This window comes from Trachurus japonicus, chromosome 22, assembly GCF_045865225.1.
Source record: "Trachurus japonicus isolate A0001 chromosome 22, Traja_1.0".
NCBI classification, from domain to species: domain Eukaryota; kingdom Metazoa; phylum Chordata; class Actinopteri; order Carangiformes; family Carangidae; genus Trachurus; species Trachurus japonicus.
The window spans coordinates 12,650,920-12,674,647 of NC_140928.1; the positions used below are offsets into that span (position 1 = coordinate 12,650,920).

A 23,728-nucleotide genomic window follows, 5' to 3' on the forward strand; every position below is an offset into this window, starting at 1 on the left:
CTGTTAGCTAAAGGGATGCGGTTATGAAGCTAAATCATCTCTGGCTTCAAAAGAGAAATTTCCCTCAGGGATCAATAAAGTATTGCTTAAAGTATTGCGCATTTTCCCCCATTAAATAGTTCACTTGTACACCAATGTGGCAACCAGCCGCTGCTCCACTGCGTCTCCTTATGACCCACCCTACACCACTGAGATTTCTTTTGAACCGTATCTCTGTTTCATGTTTTAGTGTCCGTCTCACCACCAGCTTCAAAAGTGCATTACAAGATAAAAGTATGAAAGGTGCTTCAGTTGGACTTTTCAGCTGGAGGAGACCTTTGCAAAGAACTTCCTGTGAAGTTTGCTGTCAACTTTGGCCAGAGTCGACCTTCGATAGTTTAAAATATTCAAGAGGTATCCAGGAACTTCTTTCACTTTTAAAGAGTTTTAAGCATCCCCAGTGTTGGGAGGAGTATGCAGATCATGTATTTAAAGATAAGGGTAACACTACGGCAATGTGAAAATACTCTGTTACAAGCCCTGCATTCAAAATCTTACAAAGTGTAAGGGCTTCACACATTATTAACACTGATGCATTGTTGTGAGTAGCATTTTTATTGTGGTCAAGGTGACATTAAATACTGTTAGTGATGGGAAGTAAAATCTGCAGAAACTCCTACATTTCTATCTATAACTGAAAACTAAAAACTTTGTTTTACAACACACTTAATATTTCAACCTGCTCTCAGTTTATATGTTTAATTAAAAACATAAGAAATTTGTGTCTGTATCTTGAATCAAACTAAAAAGTTTCAAAACCTATTGATTTTTCTTCTGCCAGATACTTTTTACTGTTTCATAAGAAAATGAATCGTGAATTTTGGATTAAAACGCTGCACAATTAACTACTAACTTTTTAAGTACAACTACCTTAATGCTGTATTTAAGTGCAATACATACAATAGTTACTTCAGTGATGAGTCATGGTAGACCCTGTATGTAGGCTAAAGTGTACGGGTCCAGTCAGGCACCATTGCCACTTGACGTAAAGATTATTTTTCTTGCCGCTGCACCAGTTATTGTCATGTCAAGTCAGTGTTGTTTGTATAACACCATATACAGCAGAATTGGTCTCAGGGCACTTTTATATAGAGCAGGTCTTGACCACACAGTTTACAAAATTAAACTCAACATACACCCAAGATCAATCACTCAATGACACTGGGCTGTGCTCTGCCTCAACCAGTCAATACTGCAAGATCATTTAAAAAAACCAAAAACAAAACATAAATAACAGGGGGGAAAAAAGCTTTGAAGGCAACCTATTTTTCCTAAAAGATCAACTCCTTTGGGCAGCATGACCGCTGGCCTCAAAACCAAACTCAACCATACTGGAGCAAACCAAACTGACCCCCACAGCCGCAACGAAGTGAAAGGTGACTTAAGGTCACTAAATTAGGATGAAAATGGTAATTTACCATGATATTCCTCTAAAATGTTTGGTCAAGCACAAGCAATCCTCTCCCTGTTTGTCATGATAGCTCAGAGCACACTGGGTTGAGTCACAGGGGTTGAAGCTAACAACTAGCCTTAAAGAAATGGAATTAAACATAGCCTTATGTCCCTCTGAGATAGTGCACAGAAAACAACAGGAAATAAAAAGTAGCCCAGCATTAACATGGAAAACACTGACATTTAATCCAGGCTGTAAGGTTAAAAACACCATACAGGTAGCTACTGTAACCATTAAAATGAACTGCTGTTTTTACTTGACACCTTTCAACTCTTATCTTCTTTAATGGTTGCATTGTTTCAGTACTTTAACACATGGAGATGTGAAGATGCAAACCCACATCTTAGTTTCCCTGTGGTGTCCATCACTTCAGCAGCTCCATCCATGTACAAATAGCTTCGTCTTGTATCCTGGATAGCCTGTTTTTTTGCATTCTCATGTCCAACTACTGTACAAACAACCAGCTTTTGCCATTTACAATAATATGGTACAAAGTAAAGTAACCCAAAAAGTGCAAAAGGCACATTATCCAATAGAGTCTCAGATGAATTATACATAGTACACAGACCTAGTTCTCCTTCGCATTCAAAGTTCTTGGCTGGGAACTTTTCACCCTTTCCTCTGGGTGCTGCTTTTCAAAATTCAATAACTTACTCAGGCATGAACCCACAATGTCAAAACTTCAGTGTAGCACTTTGAACCGCAGGATCAGACTTCTTCAGAGCATTTTTTGTCAAAACTTTTCAATCTCTATATAAGATGTTTGCTTTCAAAGGGTCCAGTCAAAGGATGGAAAAGAGGCCTGAACCTTGAATCCAGAACTTTAAAAAAACAACAACTAAACTTTCATAACAAGTTTACTTGTTTAGCCCAAAGCCAGTTGTAGTCTCACTTCTTAAGATCCACATGATTAGAAACAATGAGTGTTTGAAGGTTTTTGAGCCACTGGGTCACTGCACTTTAGACAGCATTTCAAAGTTTTATAGTTTTTGCGAGAGATGTTGGCATTCTGTATTTTATTTGCCTGCCAGGGTTTCACACTCATTTTCTGAGTGCTTTTAGATCACTTACAAACTGCTGACAGAAGCACTCAGTAACTTTGTCTAACTATTTTACTGTAGTTGGTCAGTGTACTTCTTAGCCTCTTGTCTGACAATGTCTGGACTTTTTCCATCAAAGAAAAACATCTGTAACATCACTCATCTGAGAACATCTTAGGGTTTTATTGTTCTCTAGAAGACTAAAACATTGAATCCCTTCCGGCAATATATTGCTCTGATAAATTTACCAACCAAAGGATCAGTTTGTATAAATTGTGTTTACAACTATTTCTTCCATCTTCATTTTTTGTTGATTTTAGGAATAGTTGATAGATCTAAGCAAACAAGTAGTCAGCTATACCTCAACCAAATTAGAGTCTTGGAAACTGTCAACCTGTCTTTATGGGTCTCCATTTTCTGATTGGTTCGTTGATATGTTTGTTACAGCTCTATTCTTATTGATATGTTGTTTTTATTTCTTTATTGGTTGAGTTTTAGCTCATTAGTTTAACTTTAGCAGTGTTCTGATTGGTTGCTACAGATCAACTAATCAGAACACAGCTAATGAATCTGAGTGCAGGCTCAAATCGGCCAATCAGAACGCAGCTGAAAACTGACCAATCAGAACATGGCTACAAATCAACTTATCAAACTAAATTTTGTTAGATTTTAGTACACACCTTTTACACAACTTTTTTGCCATAAGTCAAGAATTCATGGATCAATTATGACTGCGTTTTCCACAAATAATGAATATTCTACATGACTCTTGATAAACAGTGATGTAACCAGAAGTTAGTTTGAGTCATAAAACCACGAGATGGTCATCCTGGTTTTGTTTTGTTTGAAAGTTGTCTCCCTACCTTCCACCTGACTCATGCTGGGATAAGCTCCAACCCCCTGTTACCCTAAATAGGAATGAGAAAACATTAGGGAAAATGTTAAATCCATCTGTATAGAGCTGCAGCTCTGTCTCTTTTTCTCCATTTACCTTCACCTTAAAGTTTCACATTATGAATTTTCTGTCAGATACTGTACATAATAAAGCAGTCAACAAACACAGAGGGCAAGTTCAAAGCAGTTTTAATCGCATTATAAGTTTCCATACAGTCATTTACAAGTCTAAGCATTTCCATTGTTAAATTGCCTTTTTCATTCTTATCTTCTCCATGCAGTGTCATCGTGAATTAAACAGGAAACACAGACCATGAACACAAAGCCTATTTCCTTTCTGACGAACCCATACAAATTTGAAATCCATGGTTAATTACATGTTAACAGAATGAGAGGAATCCATTTTCCAGACCTCGTGGACCTTTTTTGTTACATAAGTTGCCATAAAGTTTCTTTGCACTGGGAGCCGATCATCTGAGGATGTCTCCGAATAAAACAGGCCTTAACCGCTCTCCTCAAACTGAAGCCTTGCCTCTGACCCCTGAGCTGCCTGGTCCTCGTTACTCAGGTCCGATCTCAACACAAAGGCTTGCTGTGCCTCATGTTATTGGCACAGGTCCGGCCCAGATTGGCCCCCTCCAGCAGCAGATCGGAGAGTCGGTCCAGGCCGAGGCAGGTGGTGAGGGGGCTGATGAGGCCATAGAGAGCACCCAGGGTGATGCTGAGGGGCCATCCGATGCAGAACAGAACCACCAACCAGATGATGCACCAGAAACATGACCCACAAGTGGCCATTCTAGTCTAGGAGAAAGAGGAAGTGGAGAGTTGTTGACATTGCATTCACGGTGAATATCAGCATGACTTGCAAAGCCGAATGCTTTGGCCTGAGTTAAGCAGACATACAGCTAATACAGAGAAATGTAAGAGTTAGAATCAGTGAGAAAACAGCCCTTTTGATCGTGACTGACAGCGCGTCAGTAACTACAATAGCATCAGTGTGTTCCTGTTAGTGACTGTGCCTCCTCAGTGATGATGAGATTATCAGATTGAAACGTGCCCTGTTGATGATCTGGATGTACTTGTCAGGATTAAGCAGTGGCCTTGACAAAGCATGATAAGCTGGCAACCTCAAGCAATAGCTACCAGGCCGCCCACTTACGGCGCTGGTGTCCGGCGCTGGCACCTTAGTCACCCACTAATAAGAGATAAGAACAGATCATTCATAACTTTGGTAATGAGCATTACCGTATCTGTCAGTGAGGTCATTAAACAGCGGCCAGGAGTTCAGATGTGCTGCTTTTTTGAGCTATTAGAAGTATCTGATGAAAAACAGCTGATTGGAATGTACCTGATGAATGTTGTGGCAAAGAAAATGTGGAGATTTTGCCACAGTGAGATTTTATTTATCCGAGAATTGCAACATTAAGCTATTTTTAAAAATCCTCCAGAAAAATATGCCCCAAGGCCGAGTCTTGAAGTTGAGATTCTACAACTGATGGTTTAAGGAGTGTGAAAGACTTGTGTGCTGTCAAATTGATTCCCTGAGCCTGCGTTAGCTCTGAGACACAATGGTCAGATCTTTGCCCCCTGAGGGCACTACTGTCTTGACTCTTGTGTGTGTAATTTCCTGTTGTGACATTACTGTCATGAAGGGTTGGGCAATAAATTACACATTCAACACAAGCAGTCTCATGGTGGATCGCGTGCTTTTGGGAAACGCCCTCCTCTTAAAAAAGAAGAAGAAAGAGAGTGTAAAAAAAAGGAACCATGTCAGCCACTAAATCTAAATTATTTTAAGGCCACAGTAACATTACACAACCATAATAAGTGAACTCTTAACTTCTGCTTTTTCCTCAGAGCTCACACGCAACACTTCAGCTCTCTCCACATTTCTAACACTCTTCCTCTTGCACATTTTGCATTTCTTGCTTTTGTACCATTAAGTTCATTGCATGCCCTTTTTAATGATTAATAACCAGTATCCATTTATATAAAAGACAGCTTTGAAAAACCAGAAAATGTTGAAAACCTTTTTTTTCTGCAGCACAAGACATTTCTATGTGATGATTAGTCAGCACAAGAAAACAGTAACACACCATGCTCATGTACGTTGCAGTAATACAGATATTCTACTGTACATGCATTCATGAAGTTAGTCCCTGTAACACATCAGCCCATAGCAAAAGCTTTGCAAAGTAGCTATTAACCTAATGAATACCTGTCGTGTGAGTATAAAAGACATGTTCACCTTCAGCAGAGGAAAGGTTGTGGGTTGAGACAGCTCTCGAGCTCCTTCTTGTTTGTAGCTTTTTCTTCCAATCCTCCCAGATCCTGTGTGAGACTTGCAGAGACGTGTGTGAGCAGTGGCCACTTCCCACCAGTTAGCTCTAATTTACTCCAACAAGGTACCACTGAATTGTCCAGCAGGGAGAAGACAGAAAGTTAGTAAACTGGAAGGCTTCACAGAGGGAGGATATTACACAATGCAGACATTCACATGACTCAAGCAAAAGGTATGCCTCGTGTCATGGGTTTTTAGAGGATTAAATTAGAAATGTATGACTGTAAAATATGGACATTAGTGTTATGGCTGCATGTAAATGGGTTGCAGCAACAGATTTTTAAATGGAATAAAATATAAAATATTTCAGCATCATGTGATATGGTGTACTGGTCACAGTCTTTTGGGCTCTTTGCCAAAACCTTTGTTTGTAAATCATAGGTGCAGCCTCAGCTGACAGTCATAATCTCCCTTATCCAACCTCCCATTCTAATCCTTTCCTCAGCCAACAGAAGGCAAGACATAGCCTACTACTCCAAAATGCTCATGTTAACCTCGACCCTGCGTGCCCCGCTCTCACAACATGGAAAAACAGACATTACGTGGTTCCACACTTGACTGGATGCAGAGAATGTGTCTCTCCATATCCATCAACACATGGTTCTCCATCAGGTCTTTAGACTGGCCCGGGCGAGAGCAGCTGTGCAGCTGACCTGTTCGCTCAGCTTGCCTGAGGTATGATGTAACAACCAACCTCTGGTGCATGATAATGAATGAATTTCCAGTCTGTGTTTTTGTCTGCAGGGCTGTGGACTGTGTTAACCTCTCCAGTTAACCAGTTTGACTGGATTTGTATTCAAAAATTACCCAGGCTGGAACTTGAACTGGTTCCTGAACGGTTGTTTATTCTCTCGGATTTAGTTGTTAAACTTCGGCCCTCACCCTGATCCAGCTGACGCGAACTCTTCTGAGGATCACAGTGCTGTGACTACTCCTCGTAAAGTTATGAATGGCGGAGGATTTAAGGCTTGCTGGTTGAGTGACTGTGTACATCCAGAGGGCAAGATGAAATCCCCTAGCATGCACACTGGCCCCTGGGTGAAGTGGATGACCTACAAATGCAGCTTAGTCGCAGCTTGTGGAGCTGGTATAGCCTGAGCCAATCAGATTTGAGTTGTGCTTAAAGCAGAGGAGGGAAACAGATGAATGGATGAAGTATCATAACAGAGATTTTGACAAGGCTTAAACATGTTGACTATACACTGTATTTGTCTATCAGCATGTTCGTGGGAAAGAGATCTATAGATTAGGGTCTCTTGAGCTGTGGTAGATGCACATATCATAAAACATGTCACAGACAATGAAGGCTTTCCATTTTTTAATATAAAAGTGATTACAAAATCCCAAGAAAATGAAACATCACAAAGATCTTTAGTAGAAAACGATTTTAGAATCACTGACTCCACACTAATTTTTTCTTAAGGGACAGTTCTTGGCCCCCTCTATTGGACGGTGGTCCCATCTGAAGAGGCTCTATTGCTCTCCCCCGCTGTCCTCTCCGTCGCTGTCGCTGTCTCTTCCTGGATGCTCGGGCATCTTAGCGTGGCCCACTGTGTCTTCATTTTCTTCTTTCTTGCTGGTGTCCTCAGAGTTTGGCACTGAGCTTATCTCTCCTTCTGGGTTTTCCTGCTCCATGGGGGTTTCTTCCTGCAGGTCCCCAGTTCTAGCTGGCTCTTCTTCAACCGCAGCATCTGTCTTGGTTTGCTGTGGAGGCTGAACCAGTCCCTGCTGTTGCTGCTGGAGAAAGGAGGGGAAATATTCACCATGTTTATTTTCATTATTATAGAACAACATTTTAAATCTAATATGTTCTCCTGGGATATATTCCATGTTAAGGTCAGCGACTCAGCGTACTTAGATACACTCAAAAATAGGTCTCTCTCCCTTGGCAGTCTTTTTTTTTTTTTTATACCTCTCTCCCATGTTATAATCCTCTTTAAGTGAACACAAAAGAGAGTGTGTGACTCTGAATATCCAGTTAAAAAGACACCACTCAGGCTCCACACTTGATATGCTTGGCTTACAGTCCCTTAATTCTCCTCTCCACACACTCACACACACACACCAGTTCTCTCGCATTTGACCCACTTGCTCTGTTGCGTGAAAGTGTAAAGGTTAAAAAATACCAAGGTAGCGACCAGGCAGAGAGCGTGACTGGTTAATGTAATGTGACTTATAAGAAGTTAAACACAGACATTTGTATGTGTCTGTGTACTGACATTACCACAATACAGTAGAATATCCCATTTAGAAACACTTCATTAATTTGTATAGATTCTTACCTGTCTGTACTTTTGGGAGGTCTGGATCATGTGCATGTACATATTATACACCAGGTTGGCCATCTCTGGCATGTTCTTGACGATTTGGTCTGGCTGTCCTGAAGCATCTCTCTGAGCACAAGAAAGAAAAAGCAAAAACGCATCAGTAAAGAGAAAGATTGTTTTGAATCTGCGGTGTTGTGTGGAGGGAATGATAATGAGGGAATATATCTGTCTTGTTAGCAGTTGTTCTTTCAGGCACCACCTGGTAAACTATTGATCTGAGTCAAAATGTTCAGGGAAATTACAATTCGCCTGCCCGCCGCAACCTACTTGCTATTTGAAAGCAAATTTCTCAGTTGCTGCCTCAAGCGATCTCTGCTCACGTACTATCAAAAGGAGTCGGGGATGCAGAGTTTGTAATTTGATCGAAATTAGTATGCAGACAGAGTCCTGCAGCCTAAACTGAGGGGTTAGGTGAGCAGAATATTCAATCTGCTGGGCTGTTACCTCCTAAATACAGGGGTGATGCTCACAGAGGCCCTTTGGGCATCACGTCGGAGGGGATGCACGGACGGATTCAGCACTGTAAAACTTAACTGTGTGTGACTTTATTGCTTTAAAAATGTCAGTACAAACATCACTGTGTTAATGTGCTCAGTGATTGAGTGAGCAGGCATCGCATTTAACATCTGTCCAGTGCTGTCTCATTGTGCAGTAAATATGTATATTGAGCATTAAGCAGCAGTCTTGTCCTTTATTTCCACAACTGCCTCTGTATCAGTGCTGTTAAGTATCCTGTGACAGTTCTGGTCGAGCGTTCGCCAGACGAAGTCTGACTTGCGCTCTGCTTCTGCGTGTAAGCAGCGGGGGTTTACTGACTCTAGATAGATGGGGCTAAGCAGGGGCCACATGTGTGTGCCCAAAAGAGCTGTCCCTCATGGGGATCAACACTCCAGAGTCAGAGGAAGTGTCACAGGCTATGGGGTATTTTAGACACGCCTGTTGCCACACGCGCCAGTCAATGAGACACAACGACCAGACAAGAGTCGTCTCATGCTGGCCTGGCGGGATTTGGGAGAGAGGGGTTTCGCTTTCTGACCTTCGGGGGTTAATTATAGCCAGGCCCGTGTTTCCCATGCCTGCAGATGCCCCGCGCAGAATGCCGTTAACGGATTGGGGCCTACGGGTAAAGCTGCAGTAAGGCCTGGGACCACTGAGGATGAGGATGCCATTCAGAATATAGGAGAAGGATTAGATCGAGTCAAGGGGCCATGGCAGCGGTGACGTGGCGGGAAGCTGGACATGGCAACATTTTTTGGGATATGGTCACTGGTGTGGAACATATGGAAACGTAAGCTTGGCTCTCTTCTACAACTCTAGAGCGGGAGAACCTTATTATCACTGATGTCAAACTGAGTAGAAGATTATTGTCCTTTTAAGAAACCGGTGTGTGCATGCATGCATGTATGTGTGTTTACATACAGGCTGTTCCTGGCTGTAGTACTCGTGTGGTCTGATGTGCAGCTGCAGAGGTCTGGCAGTGAGCTGGTTGAAGGCAGGAGTCAGCTCGAAGCAGTTCTGGAACAGTGACACTCGGGCAAAGATGTACAGACCCAGTCTGGCTCTTGACATGGCCACCACCAGACGCCTCACATCCCTGTGGGGGGAAAAGAAGTTGAAAATTGGTTTGACATAAGAGGAGAAAATCAAAGAGAAGCGGCGGAGGTGGGGGAGGAACGTGTGAAATTATAAGAGGAGAAGAAATCATGTGTAGGGGCAAAAACAAAAACCAAGGGAAGTAAAAAAGGGATCAAAGTGTAAGGATCAAGTAGAGATTGTAAAGGAAGGAGAAAGGCAGTGATGTGTAGGAGGAGAGAGGTTTAGAGAGGGATAAAGCAGCAGCAGGTGAGGGGGACTGCTATAGAAGCTATGTGAGGAAAATAGGAACAGGAGGCAAAGGGCAGACAAAGAGAGGCAGAGGTGAGGGAGTGCAGGAGAGGGCTGACGGGTTACTTCTTGCAATCCAGTAGAATGAAGAGATTAGAGAGAGAGAGAGACGAGACAAGAGGAGTCCAGCGTGGCTTACTGTAATATGCAAAGTGGTTATTTATCTGTGCCACTCACTGTCTACATATCCAAATGAAACAACTCTGAGAAATATTGTAAGATGTTAAAGTTTTACACAATACACATACAGGAAGAGAGGCAGAAAAAAAGAGGGAGGGGTACATGTCAGCCTTTTAGTCTGTAATAAATCTTCATGTTGTTTGTTTTAGGTGTTTGTCTGCACAACCTAATGGATGTCTGCAAAATATGACCATTTAAATTGCCTATAAATCAACAGTGAGACAAACGCCTCTTGGCTTAGTGAGAACCGCAGAGCATGGAAGATGGCAGAGCATCTGAGGGGGAGCGAGGCTCCGGCTTACTCACGCAGCTGTGATGACACTGGAAACAGTCTTAGGTTTGATGTAGAAGAATTTGGCACATGGTCATGCTTGTATAGATACATCTATACAAATACACATGAACACATACAGTATACACACTGACATGCTGCCAAAAAAAAGTGGAATATGGAGTCCACCCGGGCACTTCATGAGATCAAGAGGATTAATCCTCACAATATGCATGATGGGTTCAATGAGTATTTGGAAGGAAAAAAAAGGGCTTATGGAAACCATTGTATGGTGTTTATGAGTGAGTGAACGTGTGGGCCTTATAGATTTAGGTGAAAAATAAGTGAACATTTGGGGTCATAGTGCCTGCGTGGTACAAAATGAAAGTTGAAAGCACAACATCTCCACGGAGACACTACAACGTGCTACAACCAATGAGCACAGAGCTCCAGCGGAGATGAACCAATGGCGAAGCATGATAGCCTGTGGACCTGGCACAACTGAGAGACGCCCACCTGGGTTGAAGCTGTGACATGGCAGGGCAAAGTGGATGAGTACCATGTGTGTGTGCGTGTTCCCACATGTGTGCGTGCGTGCGCATGTCAGAGCGTGTCTGGATCTGTGCTTCCCTGTCAAACAGTGTGCTCCTACATGTGAGCATCAGCAGGAATGCTTCTCCTGTGAACGCAAGGGTCAGCTCATCATATGGTCAGCTGTGTCCCCCTGTGGTCGTCATGGCAGCAGATTGCCATGAGGGGAGATGCAGGAGCAGGGGGAGGATTGTGAGGTAAAATCAGTGGTATGCCACAGTGATCCCACTATGCGAAATACACAATGGACAGCACAAGAATTTCCCATGAATCACTGCTTTTCCAACCACCCAGCTGCCCATTCAGAAGTGTCAGGGACTCCAAGATATGAATGAATGTTAGGTTGATTAACAAGACATTCATCAATACTTTAATTCCTCTATTGTTTAATCTGTAAAACCAGCTGAAAGTCTGTTTACAAGTCTTGGGCAGTTCTATCATATATTTAAAAAAAAACAAAAAAAACACATTGTTACAGGGACACATTTGACAGCCAGCCCACACGGTGTGGAGCTGAGAATGTGTGCAAGGCAGGGTGTAATATCCATTGTAAGACAAGATTAAATGAATGATGCTGAGAGGAGAGCGGGTGCTGCTACCAAGATAAAGTACCACTCTTCTGTGGCCCCGCTGCACTCAGCAACATCAGGTCATTGCTTTATCTACGAGATGAGGGAAGATCGGGATAGAGTTTTTAAGTGTTTTCTCTGCCGCCGAAAAACTGACCATGCTAGAGAGAGAGGGAGGGGTGAAGCATGTATTTAGCTGCAAAAGGAATGAGTTATTATTTGCGTTGGGGTTCCAATTTGCAGACTGTCCGATGTGAGGACGGATGGCAGTGCGGCTGTGATAGAGCCGTGAGCCAGCCACGCAATTCTAACAGCAGTAGCCACTGTACATCACAGCCAGAGGCCAACATGGCAAGCTTAAGTACTGTGGAAGAGTTCGGCCTCAATTGTCTGGTATTAAAACATGCAGCATATTAAGTGTGAAGAGCTCATCAGGATCTCATGGCGGCCGAGGAGTGAAAGGCCATTTCACTATGAATCAATTCAAGGAAATGAGGAGGGAGGTGGCGGCGGGGAGAAGAGGGAGCAGAGAGAGATAAGGAGACCGAGTTGAAAAGTACGAAGGGAGGCCAGCACGGGACTATAGTTAAGCAGAGAGCAATGGGACATGGAATGAAAAGACATAAAGCCAACCACTGCAGTTTAGTTAACATCATGCCTCTTAATCACTGTTATATAGTTACGTTATATAGTTATACAGTCTTTATCCAAGAAGAGCTCTTTGTTTGATGTTCTCAACCCAATCATCAGAGCACAATAGCTTCTTTTAACCAGGACAAAAGGTACAGGCAGCTCTGCAGACAAGTTCCTGTCCTGAAGCACCCCCTGTTTCAAATTAGACTCATACATACTTCAAGACAGGCGCAGTGTTATTGTTTTTTGTCCTTTAGCAAACTGCATTCAGTAGTTACACATCGCAAAGAGACAACGTCTCCGGAGAGCAGCTGTCTCCAGAGAGTAAAGTGCCTACATTTCTGCTGTGTGTTCTTAGTACACGAGTGTATTTGTAGTAGAATAGCTGCTGAAAATGTCTATTTTGGGTCAGGTAAGTTTTTTTGTGCTTGGCATGCATTGATGTAATTACCTCAGGTGTCCCACAGCTTTGGTGCGGACCAGTGAGAGGATGATGTAGTCGTTCTGCTGACCCTGGAACCTGTCCACGGTTGTCACCTGCATGGACACACACAAACATTCATTAGTGAACAAAAAAAGCCACAAATACACATCAAAGAAATGCTAAGTAAGCAATGGCAGCATGCATTTTGCAAAGTAAATTAGCGCTTGCATTTTGGGTAGGTGTGGGGATTTAGCTGAAATGTTTAGAAACATGAGTCAGACCGCTTTCCGTCTTAAATTCTTTTTCTTTTCTTTATTTATTTTTCAGGGGGGAGCGGTGAGCGACGGCGACTGTGTTTTCTTGTTATTGCTGTTATCACTGTTGGCCACATGGGCAGTCTGCAGGGCTAATACGGCTTAGAGGGCATTTGCCACAACTAGCCTCTTACCTGGGCCCTTGAGACTCGGGGACCAGGGTACTGGGGGCCACGCAGCTCAACTGGATCAGAGATTATTTCAGGGAGGCATAATAGAGAAGTGGTTCCCTGGGATTTTTTTCAGAGCAAAGGGAAATTTGTGTCAGCCAATTTGCTTTTGTAACCTGGTAATCCTGTCTTCCAAAGAAGTGTACTTACTCCCAAACGTGAAGAACAGAAGCGTGTTTTGACTTTGTCGCCTTATATAATAAAGAAAAATACTGCACAACCACACAGAGCATTACTACACTTTACGTAATATTAGCTAGTACCACAGCCCATCATGGACATCTGACACACTGGTCCATCCTTAACAGAGTTGCCATTCATGGTCAAATCTTCAGCACAAAACATGAACAAATGTGCTTGAAAATATTTTTTGAGTGCACTATTACTCCCAACTTGCGCTTCAGCAAAAAAGAAAAACCATCCAATTGTTGAGCTTAAATACTGTGACACTTTTTTATATTCTCACCATAGCAACAGCAGCCAAGGCATAAGGGCACTGTAATATTTAAAGCCATCTGCCAAACAGAGGGAAAACTGTAATCTCTCAGAAATGTAGCTGGAATGATTGGAACAGATGATCCTAGCATAAAGCTGTACAGTTTACTTTTCTCATAAGGGAGAGGCCCATGTTTCAATATTGAGTAAAATTGAAGATATCTTTTCAAGAAAAATATGAAGTGGGGAAATCAGGAAGAAACACTTCTCGAACCAGCATCTCCACCCACTTAGTAATGGCAATGACAACCATCATAGAAGGAATCCTATTAGCTTTAACCTACTTAAATGTAACATTATGTGAAAATAGAGAGTATAAAAACAAAACAATCATTGGTCCTTTGCTGCTGTGTGGCTACATAGGCTATATGCAAGGAAACCTAAAGCCCAGCAGAAAAATGCAGGCATTTTCTCTATAGATCTGCACTCTAGAGTGGATCAATAGGAAATCAGCTACCACCAAGAAGCCACACAGACCCAGGACGACAGCAACTACCCGTGAACCACATCATGCTAAATAAATCATTATGTGGTGATACGCTTTAGGCTAATACAACTTTAAGAGATCCTGAAACTCCCTCTGCTGAACCCCCACCTAAAAAAATCCCTTTTGGGTAACACGAAGGCCCTGAGCGGGGCGAGTGTGTGTGAATGTGTAAAAGAGAGCATAATGAGGGTATAGAGGTTGCACACCAATATTTATTTAGGTCTCTCTGTTGCTATGTCGAACAGGTGCAGCACCAGAGGCAACAATATGTCGGTTTTACAATAGCATGAGGCGTTGGTGGGGGTTGTATGTTCAAGTTAAATGTTTAATCTTCAAGTCACACATCCGTGATGTACATGCATGCACATGTCCACACCATTGTGGCATATGCAGACAAACTCCAGCAGAACCTTTGCTGAAGCAGGATTTAACCAAAGAGTTAACAGGGCTTTAACTGCAAAGGTTTAAAGTGAAACAGTGCAACTTGTTTTGCAGAGAAGAGGTGCTTAAAAGAAGAGTTATTCTTAGTCCACAGACAGTGACAACGAAGCCCAGATAGAGAAATCTCCCCAAGGCATAGCAATTTGCATGGTGTTTAGTTATTTATGAGAAATCTTCTAGGGAGTGAATTACAGAGGTCATGTCATTGTGGCACATGCATGTCCGTGGACACAAAGAGATTCACAAACACACACTCATCGTGCTGTGAGGTGCATATTTGTTCACACGCAAAGAAGCACACACGGGTAGTTGCTAAGAGAAGCTATTTCACTGATAATTATTTCCATGAAGACAATAACACGCCGGCTCTGAGCTAGTGGTGAACCGTGGATCTCTCCTCTCTGCCTTGCTTGGTAACTCATTCCACCCTCCCTGCTATGTCTTATTCATGGCAACTACAAGCTGGAATCTACATAAGTCAGACTGCTGAATTATTTCATTTTTCACAGCCTCGCAGCGTAATGTCTTTATTCCTGTGGCTTCAAATCTGCACGTCTCAGGATTTGTTTTCCGTCAACAAGGCATGCTGGGACGTTTTAAAAAGATACACTTCCATCCAAGTCAACATGTGGTTAGAGAACACGTCCTTGTTCTGGCTACTCAGCATTAACTAGCTTTTCTGTTGTGATAAAGGTCCCAGGTCTCAGAAGAAGAAGCGGTTCCACAGTGGGGCGGGGGAAAAAGTGTATGTGTGGTTTTGTTTTACTGTACTTGTTAGGTCCAACAGTTTCAGAGACCAAAATGCGCCGTGAATTCAAATGGTTTTAGTGCATGGCTGAGCTAAGTTTCACATTCAGTTGTTATTTTAAGGTTATGATAAGGGGCTGGGGAAAGCATTGTATCATTCATTGCCCTCACAATTATAAAAGACAAGTGTGTGTGTGCAGACTTGAGAAATAATTAAGGGAGGGTTGAACAAGGTGAACTTGGAGCTTCAGACACTGTTTCCCCATCTAATTTCATCTCTCATCAACTGTTGATGTGCATCAACGAACTTAAGACAGACAATCACTCACAGCTCCATGTCATTCCATTACTTGAACTCATAGTGTGATGTTTGGTCAGGAACAACAGCTACAATGAATCTCAATCTCAAGTTTTCATTTAGAGACCTGCATGAACAAATACTATCATAGGGTGTAAAACACAGCACCAGTAGAAATGAGACTCAAAGGGACTTTGTCCATGAAATTCACAGCGTAAAGTAAAGAACCAAACATCATTAAAAATGCATAACTGCATAAACACATGCACATGTATACCAACTGCTGTGTTTGGGATTCAGCAGACAGCTTAGGCAAGTGTTTATTTGAGTTTAAGACTCTGACTGGTGCTAGCTGGCCTCCCTCTCCTTTTCTGTCTAATTAAAGTCATGACAGTAAAGTGTGCTGGCTGTTGACATTTGCTTGGTTTTAGCCACTGTGACACATTGTCAGACACACTGTGGACCCAGTGCTCAGCGCCATGACCTTTCAGCTGCTCAGCATTTTCCCACAAGAGCCCCCTTTCTCTTTTTCATCTCTCTCCCTCTCTGGCTTTCTTTCTTCTCAGCAAATCTAAAGCCTGTCACCCCTGTCACATATTACTGGGCATACATACTGACTAAGGCCACAAGCACACAGAATAGCGCTTTGTGTCGTAACATTGCCGGACATTTAACATGACCAAGCACAATTTTTGGATTGCTGTCAGAACAGGGGACTTACTTGATGACAAAGCAACAAGGTAGGACCACAACAAAATACAGACACGACAACAACAGTTCATTAACCACTCCATCCCTGCAGCTGGTAGAACGCACCATTAACTTAAACTGTAAACTCTTTACACAAATGTCTTCCCACCTTCCTATAGATAATTATTAACAGCAACTAGTTACAATCTTTGTGTCTTGATACATTAAAAGATCAATCTGGTGATGTCCTACATTTATATTATTTCCAACATATCGCATGAGGAGATGTTCTGTGATTCATTCACAAGGAAAATATAGATCATTAAAACTTAACATGAAAATATCAATAAAACTCCCAAAAGGTGAAGAAAGTTGTGACGTTGACTTTGCTTTATGACTAGCACTACACAAGAAACGGTAAAAATAGGCAACATGTCTGGGGAAGCCCAGTATTAATAGAGACATGCTGATGTGCTGTTTTCACTCCAAACTTGCGACGCTTTCTCTGGAATCCCTAAATAGACTGTGACAATGTTAAAGTATGTGAAAGGCCTGAAGAACGCAGACCAAAGAAAGGTGAGAGAGTGATTAGGGAAAAAGAATAAAGAGAGAGGAAAGCATAACCTGAGGCTAGCGGGTAAGAGCATTTAGAAGTACAAACAGAACAGGGATGGGAAACTGCGCCAGCGGGTTGCTGACTTAACGCAGTGTAAAGGGAGGAATGGAAGAGGAGAGACAAGAGGAGTTCAGGGGAATAATGTGGGCTGGATGAAGACATCCCAACAGGGATCCTTGGGGGATGAACACAGCACAGAGTTTACACCCACTCTCTAAGCATCCACACTAAATTTTAATCGTTTTCTCAAAACACACACACACTAACACTCTCCCCTCAGTCAGTTTGATTTACAGAGGTATGCAACTGGCTGGTATGCACACCGTTACGCACAGAGGGCACAGCAGTGTCCTGCTCGATTTGAGTCTTATGACCTGCAGCAGTCTTAATGGTCTCATGATTTGGTGGAGCTGGAATGGATGCTATGATTTTTTTTTTTGCTCAGCTTAAAACTGTATAAAGCAAATCAACAACCTCCCAGGAGGAGCAGTTAATGTTGATTCACTAAAATTAAAAAGTAACGGTATGTTACAATGCAAGTACAAAGGACAGTTGGGACATTTGTGGTTAGAATTTAAAGAAGAATTAGCCAATTCTACTCATAGTGCACAAGCAACAGGAAACAGTGTTTTGTAGTAACAGTAAAAGCCTTGTGAGAATTGAGAGCTGTGAATTTCTCTCTTGCTGTAAGAGGATAAGAGGTTGGTGAATTGATAGCCGCTGACATCTGGAGCTGTGAAGAAAATGTGTCCATGTGCACATGTGCGTGTCATGTGTTAGGTATGTCCCTACAAAACCAGTCCAGGTCTTACACATATATATATATGAAGTGAAAACATGTCTGTTGGGACCGCGGATTCCTTCCTGACAGAAGAGAAGAAATGTGTCACCCTCAAGTGTTATTATGAGCATGTACTGTTCATGCATGCGGAACCGTGTTTGAATGCTACACAAACTGTGGAATGTATACATGTCCTTTATGGTGCTTTTCAGGTGCATTTAAGGCCATTTCCTTGTACAAAAAAATACATTAAGTACAGAGACCACAGAAAACAGGACTGAGCACTTGCAAGGCTGCCAAGACAGTATTTGCAATGTAAAGCAATACTGCCAAGGAAAGCTGTGTGCTGATGTGACACTTGGATGTTACTACATTCACTTAGCAATTTGATTTAGATGTTTGGCCCGCTAACAGAGCACTACATCAGCCAATTACCGGGAACAACTTCTTATGTGACAAGACGCTGCATATTTGCACATTTCAACTTGTAAACTCACACCTGAGTCCTTAAAAACAGCTGCCATACATTTCCTAAGGAGATACTTGGGAGGATAGGTACTTGTCAAGTGGCACATGTATGTCCTTACCTTGTTGGGTTGTGCAAAGAAGGGATTGCCAGCACAGCGTTGGTTGATGACGTCTCGGATCAGGTGTTTCTGCCCATTGTAGGTGGTGAGGATGCTGATGCGGTCAGCAGGGTAGCCCAGGAGACGCATGTACATGTACAGAGCCACAGCGTACTCCGCTTCTCCCAGATTCTGCATAACAGGAAGGAGAGAAGGAGGAGGGAAGATTAATGTTATCATACTTAAACTGTATAATATTACATAAAAGTAATGGGACAAGGACAAAACTGCTGTTAGGGAACACAACCTCAAAAAAATCTGTTGTCCAGCATGGTTTTCTAGTTAAATCACATCAGTTAATCAGGCTAAAGTGAGCCCAGCCAAGCCAAAATACATGGGTCTCTCTTCCTCTCTGCACAGCCAGGGCTGTCGGCTGTGTTTGACACCTTGCTCTTCTCATTTTCTTGTAACATCTTGCTCTATGCCTTACTCGCCTGTCAAGTGTTTAACTTTCCAGCCAGATAAAAGCCCACTCATTCATGCATGAGCAGCTATCTGATTTAGGCTGGAATTAATTGCCTCGGACGGAGCTCAACACCACCAATAGCCGGCCTGAGACAAAATGTCCCATTCTGGGATCCATAGAAACAAGGAGGGTTTATGGTATTTTTCTACTTTGGTAGTGTAGGGAATAATTTTGCTAATTGTGTTTTCAGAAGTATGAAAAAGGCTGCATCATCATTAAAAGTTTCACACTTCATTTGTCGGCAGAATGTTATCATAATGCACTACCACTATCTCTGCATTTACATTTGAGCTGGGAAAAGGCTACAACAACTGCCTCCATTGTTGAAGGCCTTTGTTCTTTTCCTGAGTTACAGTTGAATAATGGCCAGAACTGTGTTTGCATGACATGATGTTATGACAGTGAATATATGTGAATATATGTGTCTTTGTTTTGTTTTTTAAGTCACAGTACCCTCAATCTTTGTTAGGACATTCAACAACAACAGTGTCCTAAACATGTAAATTTGCAAACACGATTATTTAGCTCTCATTTTGAATACAATATCTGAAGACCCTGGGACCAAATCATACAAGATTGTCCTCCAAATGTAAAGGCCAATACTGCATACATCATTCAACTACTTTACAATCAACAAATTCCTCAGCCTGTGCATGTGCATCCTAGCTGTAAGGCTATACTCTGCCCTTCAAATGTGACCAAAAAAAAAAAAAAAAGGTAACAGTATGCATTATTCATGCAGTTTCAATTAAGCCTGGACTGCAGGCTCACATCTTTGATAATAATTTATGCAGCTTCATCAACAGTTCCTAGTCCAGCTGCACTGGAGTCAACACATCAAAAACAGTGACAGCCTTTGTTCTTCTTCCCCTGTACCTGTCTCCAAATGGCACAAAATTTCACATCTTTAATGACCACACCACACTACCGCCAATGTTTTATTCAAGTTTGGCAGTGACTGTCGGATATGAGCTCCTGTTTTGTGATTATGTTAAAAATTAGCTAGAAAATGTTGAATATCACAGTGATTTTTTAAAAACATTATCTACATGTCAGTGACAAGATGAATGATAGTCTTGAGTCTGGCTGTATCCTTACTGTCATGTCCTGTTCCAACATTACAACAAGAGTTCACAGGATTGTAAAGACACCGCTTCTTATTAGATTTAAGATTAAGGTTTGTGCTGTATATCGCTGTTTTCAGTTAAGCAGTTGACTGCCTTAGAAATACTAATGAGGTTACTTTACAGTTTGCAGAAACAAAAAGCTCACGAGAACTGATAACATATGCATGAGTCACACACACGCACAGGGAGTAATATCTAAGTAGACATCTGGCTGGCATTTCCAGCTCTCCCTACCTCGTGTGCATGTTTAACATAAATGCGATCTAATGCCCTAACACCTCAGAGAACTTGGTAACCATAACAACAAGGTCAGACCCAACCCATTGGAGTTTGAGCCAGTGGCCTGAGGCTGCATGAGGACTGTGGAAGATGGAGAGATGAAACGGGGATTGAAGACAAAGATAAGTCACAAGCGGAGATAGAGTTTAGATACAAACATTTAAGAGGTAATAAAAGGTATAAATCTAGAAAACCCCTGAGTACAGCCCACCATGCCATTTACTCTCATGCAATTTAAGATGTAGCTTACGAAGCAGAAAAACTACATAAAGCCTGGTGGCTGAGTAAAGCCTTTTTCTAACAACAGAAGATGTGGATTTAGATAAGCATCTACGCTGTATGAGCCATTTGACAACTTCCAAGTACTATCATCAGGCTTGGGCTCAGTATGGAGAGTGCTTTAGCAAATGAGCCGGAGCGGCGGGGACAGACCTTTGGACTATGAAGTGTCTGTGTGCACATGTTTCTGTATAGGATGGGTGTACGGTTCCTGTATAAGTGTAAAAAGGGGTTGTGCAGTGTTTGTTCAGCTGTGACAGGCATTAGGCATTCAGTGGATACAACTGCTTCTCTAGTGTCCAATTTACCCCTCCTACAAATTGTGTGGGTGGGTGGATGGGTGTGTGTTTGTGTGCGTGTGTGTGTGCAAATTCCCTCGAGGAGCCAGAAAATGGCAACAGGCAAATGGAGTTGAGGTTCATGTGACCTGCTGCCTCGAGAAGCGCACATGGTCTGGATTTAAAAACAATAAGAAGCTTCATGGACTAGCGGATGCACAATGTTAAACGCTGCACTAACATGAAGCACTGTGACATGTCAAAATGTCAGTGTCTCAACTGACTTATTTTCTTTTTGTTACATATTTTAATGATTAAACAAATTAACTTTAACCTGAAATGATCTGCTTTGATTCACTACAAATTCCGTTGTGTTTGTGGTAAAATTATCTTTCTATTTCTCATTTACTAAGAACAGAGTTTTTTAGAACCATGAAATATGACTAAATAATCCCAATAAAGTGACTAGTTTTGAGTGTCAGCATATTTATAGTATTTCTACTGTTATATTTGACAATAATGTTTGGGGTCTTGTGCTGGAGTGGTGCCAAAGTGAAGACTTTGCCATACGCCTATAATCCCTGCATCCTAGCCCACAACCAGTCCTGAGTGTCTCAGCACAATGAAACACAATCTGGTTCACGGTGTGAAGGACAAACGCACTGGTCTGTGCTGGGCAGCCAGTGTTAGCTGCAGACCAAGCAGGGTTATGAATTTATCATATGGACTGGTAGCTAAACCATTACATTTTAAAAATGAATGAACTGCTGTGCAGCGACCAATTCAGAGGAAATGGAGGCCTGGGAAGAATATGGCTCTCTACTCTGATGGAACTAAGTGTGCATGAGTGTGTATCTGTGTAAAGGGGTGTATAAATTGTGCTTGGAAACGGCCATAAATTCTGTAACATAACCTATTTCTGCTGATTCAACAACATTGTGTGCACACATGTGCTACAGACGTACTGAGTACTGGTGTTATCCACTGGGTTTTTTTTAATTTTTTTTTTTTTACAAACAACAGTTGTGCTGTGCATGTCTATCTTCCGCAGCGTGAACTACTGACCTGGTAGAAGTACGGATTTGGCTCAGATTCTCCCACCCCATTGAAGTCCTCCACATTAATTAGCTGGAAGTCAAAGGTTAGGCCAGGATTGGGCACCTGGAACTCAGGCAGTTGCTGGACATGAGGTAGGTTGCCCAGGTGTTTGTAGCGCCAGTTGTACAGATTGCACAGACTGTGGGATAGGGAGTCAGAAACACAAGACACAATGTTGTTACTGTATGTGAGATAACACCACTGACACTGTTACTGCGATCTGCCAGGGTGACCCACCTTGCACGTGCACGGCCCTGCGCATCCAGATCTATGGTGGGCACTCCCAGGCGCACAAATCGGGTGAACAGAGACTGCTCCATATTGGAGTACTTCTGGAAGGCCATGTTCTTGATGACAGGGGGCAGCTGGTGGTGGTCTCCGATCATGATCCAACGCTTCAGTCTGCTGTAGCCGTCCTCAGGATTCTGTAGAAGGAGACAAAAAAAATATGAAAATGATATTCAGAGGTCAGTATGTGCCTGCCCCCATCTAGGTATGAAAAAATCATTTTAGACTTTCTGGGGATAATACACTCATGCAAATCTAGCATGAATATTATATATTCTATAGATATCTGCAAGTAGGTCCCCCTAACTCCCACACTCTGGTCCTTTCAAGTCCAGGAAGCAGTCAAGCTCGCCGGGTCAGTCCGATGTCTATATCATGCTGCCAGATTTTGCTAATTAGATGTGGTTTATTTGGGTCTTGACCTCGGACAAAATCTGATATACTGAGTTTTGTAAGTCCAGAGCTGATAAGAGATGAATGGCTGGATAATGAAAGGGAAGGGGAGGGGGGGAGAATAAATAGTTTAACTGTGACGTACACCTGGCAGAAGGCTCTGGCTATGGCTAACTAGAGAGGAAAGATAAAGAGAAGAGCTCTGGCAGTTGTTCTATGGACTGATGTGCTTAATGATCTCCTCTGCAAACAGACATCAGCGCCATCTCGCACAATTAGGCACAACTACCAAAGACCATTAGTGTGTTTGGAGCAAATCAGTCAAACCTTAACAGAGGAGTAGGTAGTAGAAGACTGAGTCCGGTTTAACGATTAAACACTTGATTTCAGGCATATGTATAGGGTTAGGATAACATATGTGAAGATCTCACTTCTGTAAGTTCATTAAGCAAGCACATATTTACGTCTTAAGAGCAGTTACCTGTAACAGCAGGGGAATGAAGGTCTCAATCTCCAGGATCTGAGCAGCTTCTTCCATTAGGATGTTGTCGTACTAATAAAAAGAATCAAAAATTTAACAAAAATCATTCAACTAATGATAATAAATACAAGCTTAACCAGGCTGTCATGTCTTTGTGTTAACCGAGAAGTGTCTACCTTGAATCCCAGCTCCACAAGGTCATGACGTTTGAGTGCAGCATGTGTACAGGTCATAGCGATGATTTTGGCTTCCTTCACCAGCAGATACTTGGAGCGGTCCAGTCCACTCCTCAGCAGCTCAAAGGCCCTGAACTCCTTTAAGAGTAGACAAGAAAAAAAGGTGGCGTCAGTTGTGAATTACAGTTAACACAAAAGAAAACAACAGGCATAGGTCACAGCAGAAACCATAACCTTCCATAAGCAACTCAAAACTGTGTATAAGAATATACTCTATCATGCTATCATCCATATGTTTCTCACTCAGGGGTGATGAGAGGAAATTTTAATAGTTATTGGAAGGTGACCGAATGTCACAAAAATGATGAATGATTACTGTGAAAGAAGATGGATAAGATGATTATCTAAGTTAGACTAATAGCACCTTTAATAGATAAAAGGCCCTGTTCAATTTCCTAAAACACATCAGATAAATTATTGTATCCACCCACGTTCAACAGATGTCTGTTTTAAAAATTTAAGACTTAGCACTCTAATGGCTTCAATTGCAGC

General features: G+C 42.2%; 1 protein-coding gene and 1 long non-coding RNA gene across 3 annotated transcripts in view; both read right to left on the minus strand.

The window, feature by feature from the left end:
• Positions 1-3,598: 3,598 nt before the first annotated feature.
• On the minus strand, positions 3,599-6,043 carry LOC146963645 (uncharacterized). Its single transcript, XR_015034753.1, has 2 exons — positions 5,675-6,043; positions 3,599-4,227 (listed from the first exon to the last, which is right to left on the minus strand). It is a non-coding gene; the product is annotated as an uncharacterized LOC146963645 (long non-coding RNA).
• A 1,027-nt stretch (positions 6,044-7,070) lies between these two features.
• The window catches only part of aqr (aquarius intron-binding spliceosomal factor), a 44,637-nt gene continuing 27,979 nt past the window's right edge, over positions 7,071-23,728 (minus strand). Inside the window, exons 28-36 of one of the 2 annotated variants that reach the window (XM_085767822.1) lie at positions 23,177-23,314; positions 23,001-23,072; positions 22,076-22,263; positions 21,806-21,977; positions 18,273-18,443; positions 12,674-12,759; positions 9,514-9,688; positions 8,050-8,160; positions 7,071-7,501 (exon numbers count right to left, since the gene is read on the minus strand). In XM_085767822.1, the coding sequence (XP_085623948.1) occupies positions 7,241-7,501; positions 8,050-8,160; positions 9,514-9,688; positions 12,674-12,759; positions 18,273-18,443; positions 21,806-21,977; positions 22,076-22,263; positions 23,001-23,072; positions 23,177-23,314 (1,374 nt within the window). In that variant the 3' untranslated portion in view covers positions 7,071-7,240. Of the gene's footprint in view, positions 7,505-8,049; positions 8,161-9,513; positions 9,689-12,673; positions 12,760-18,272; positions 18,444-21,805; positions 21,978-22,075; positions 22,264-23,000; positions 23,073-23,176; positions 23,315-23,728 lie in introns of both variants that reach the window. The other variant, XM_085767821.1, reaches the window with a different exon arrangement.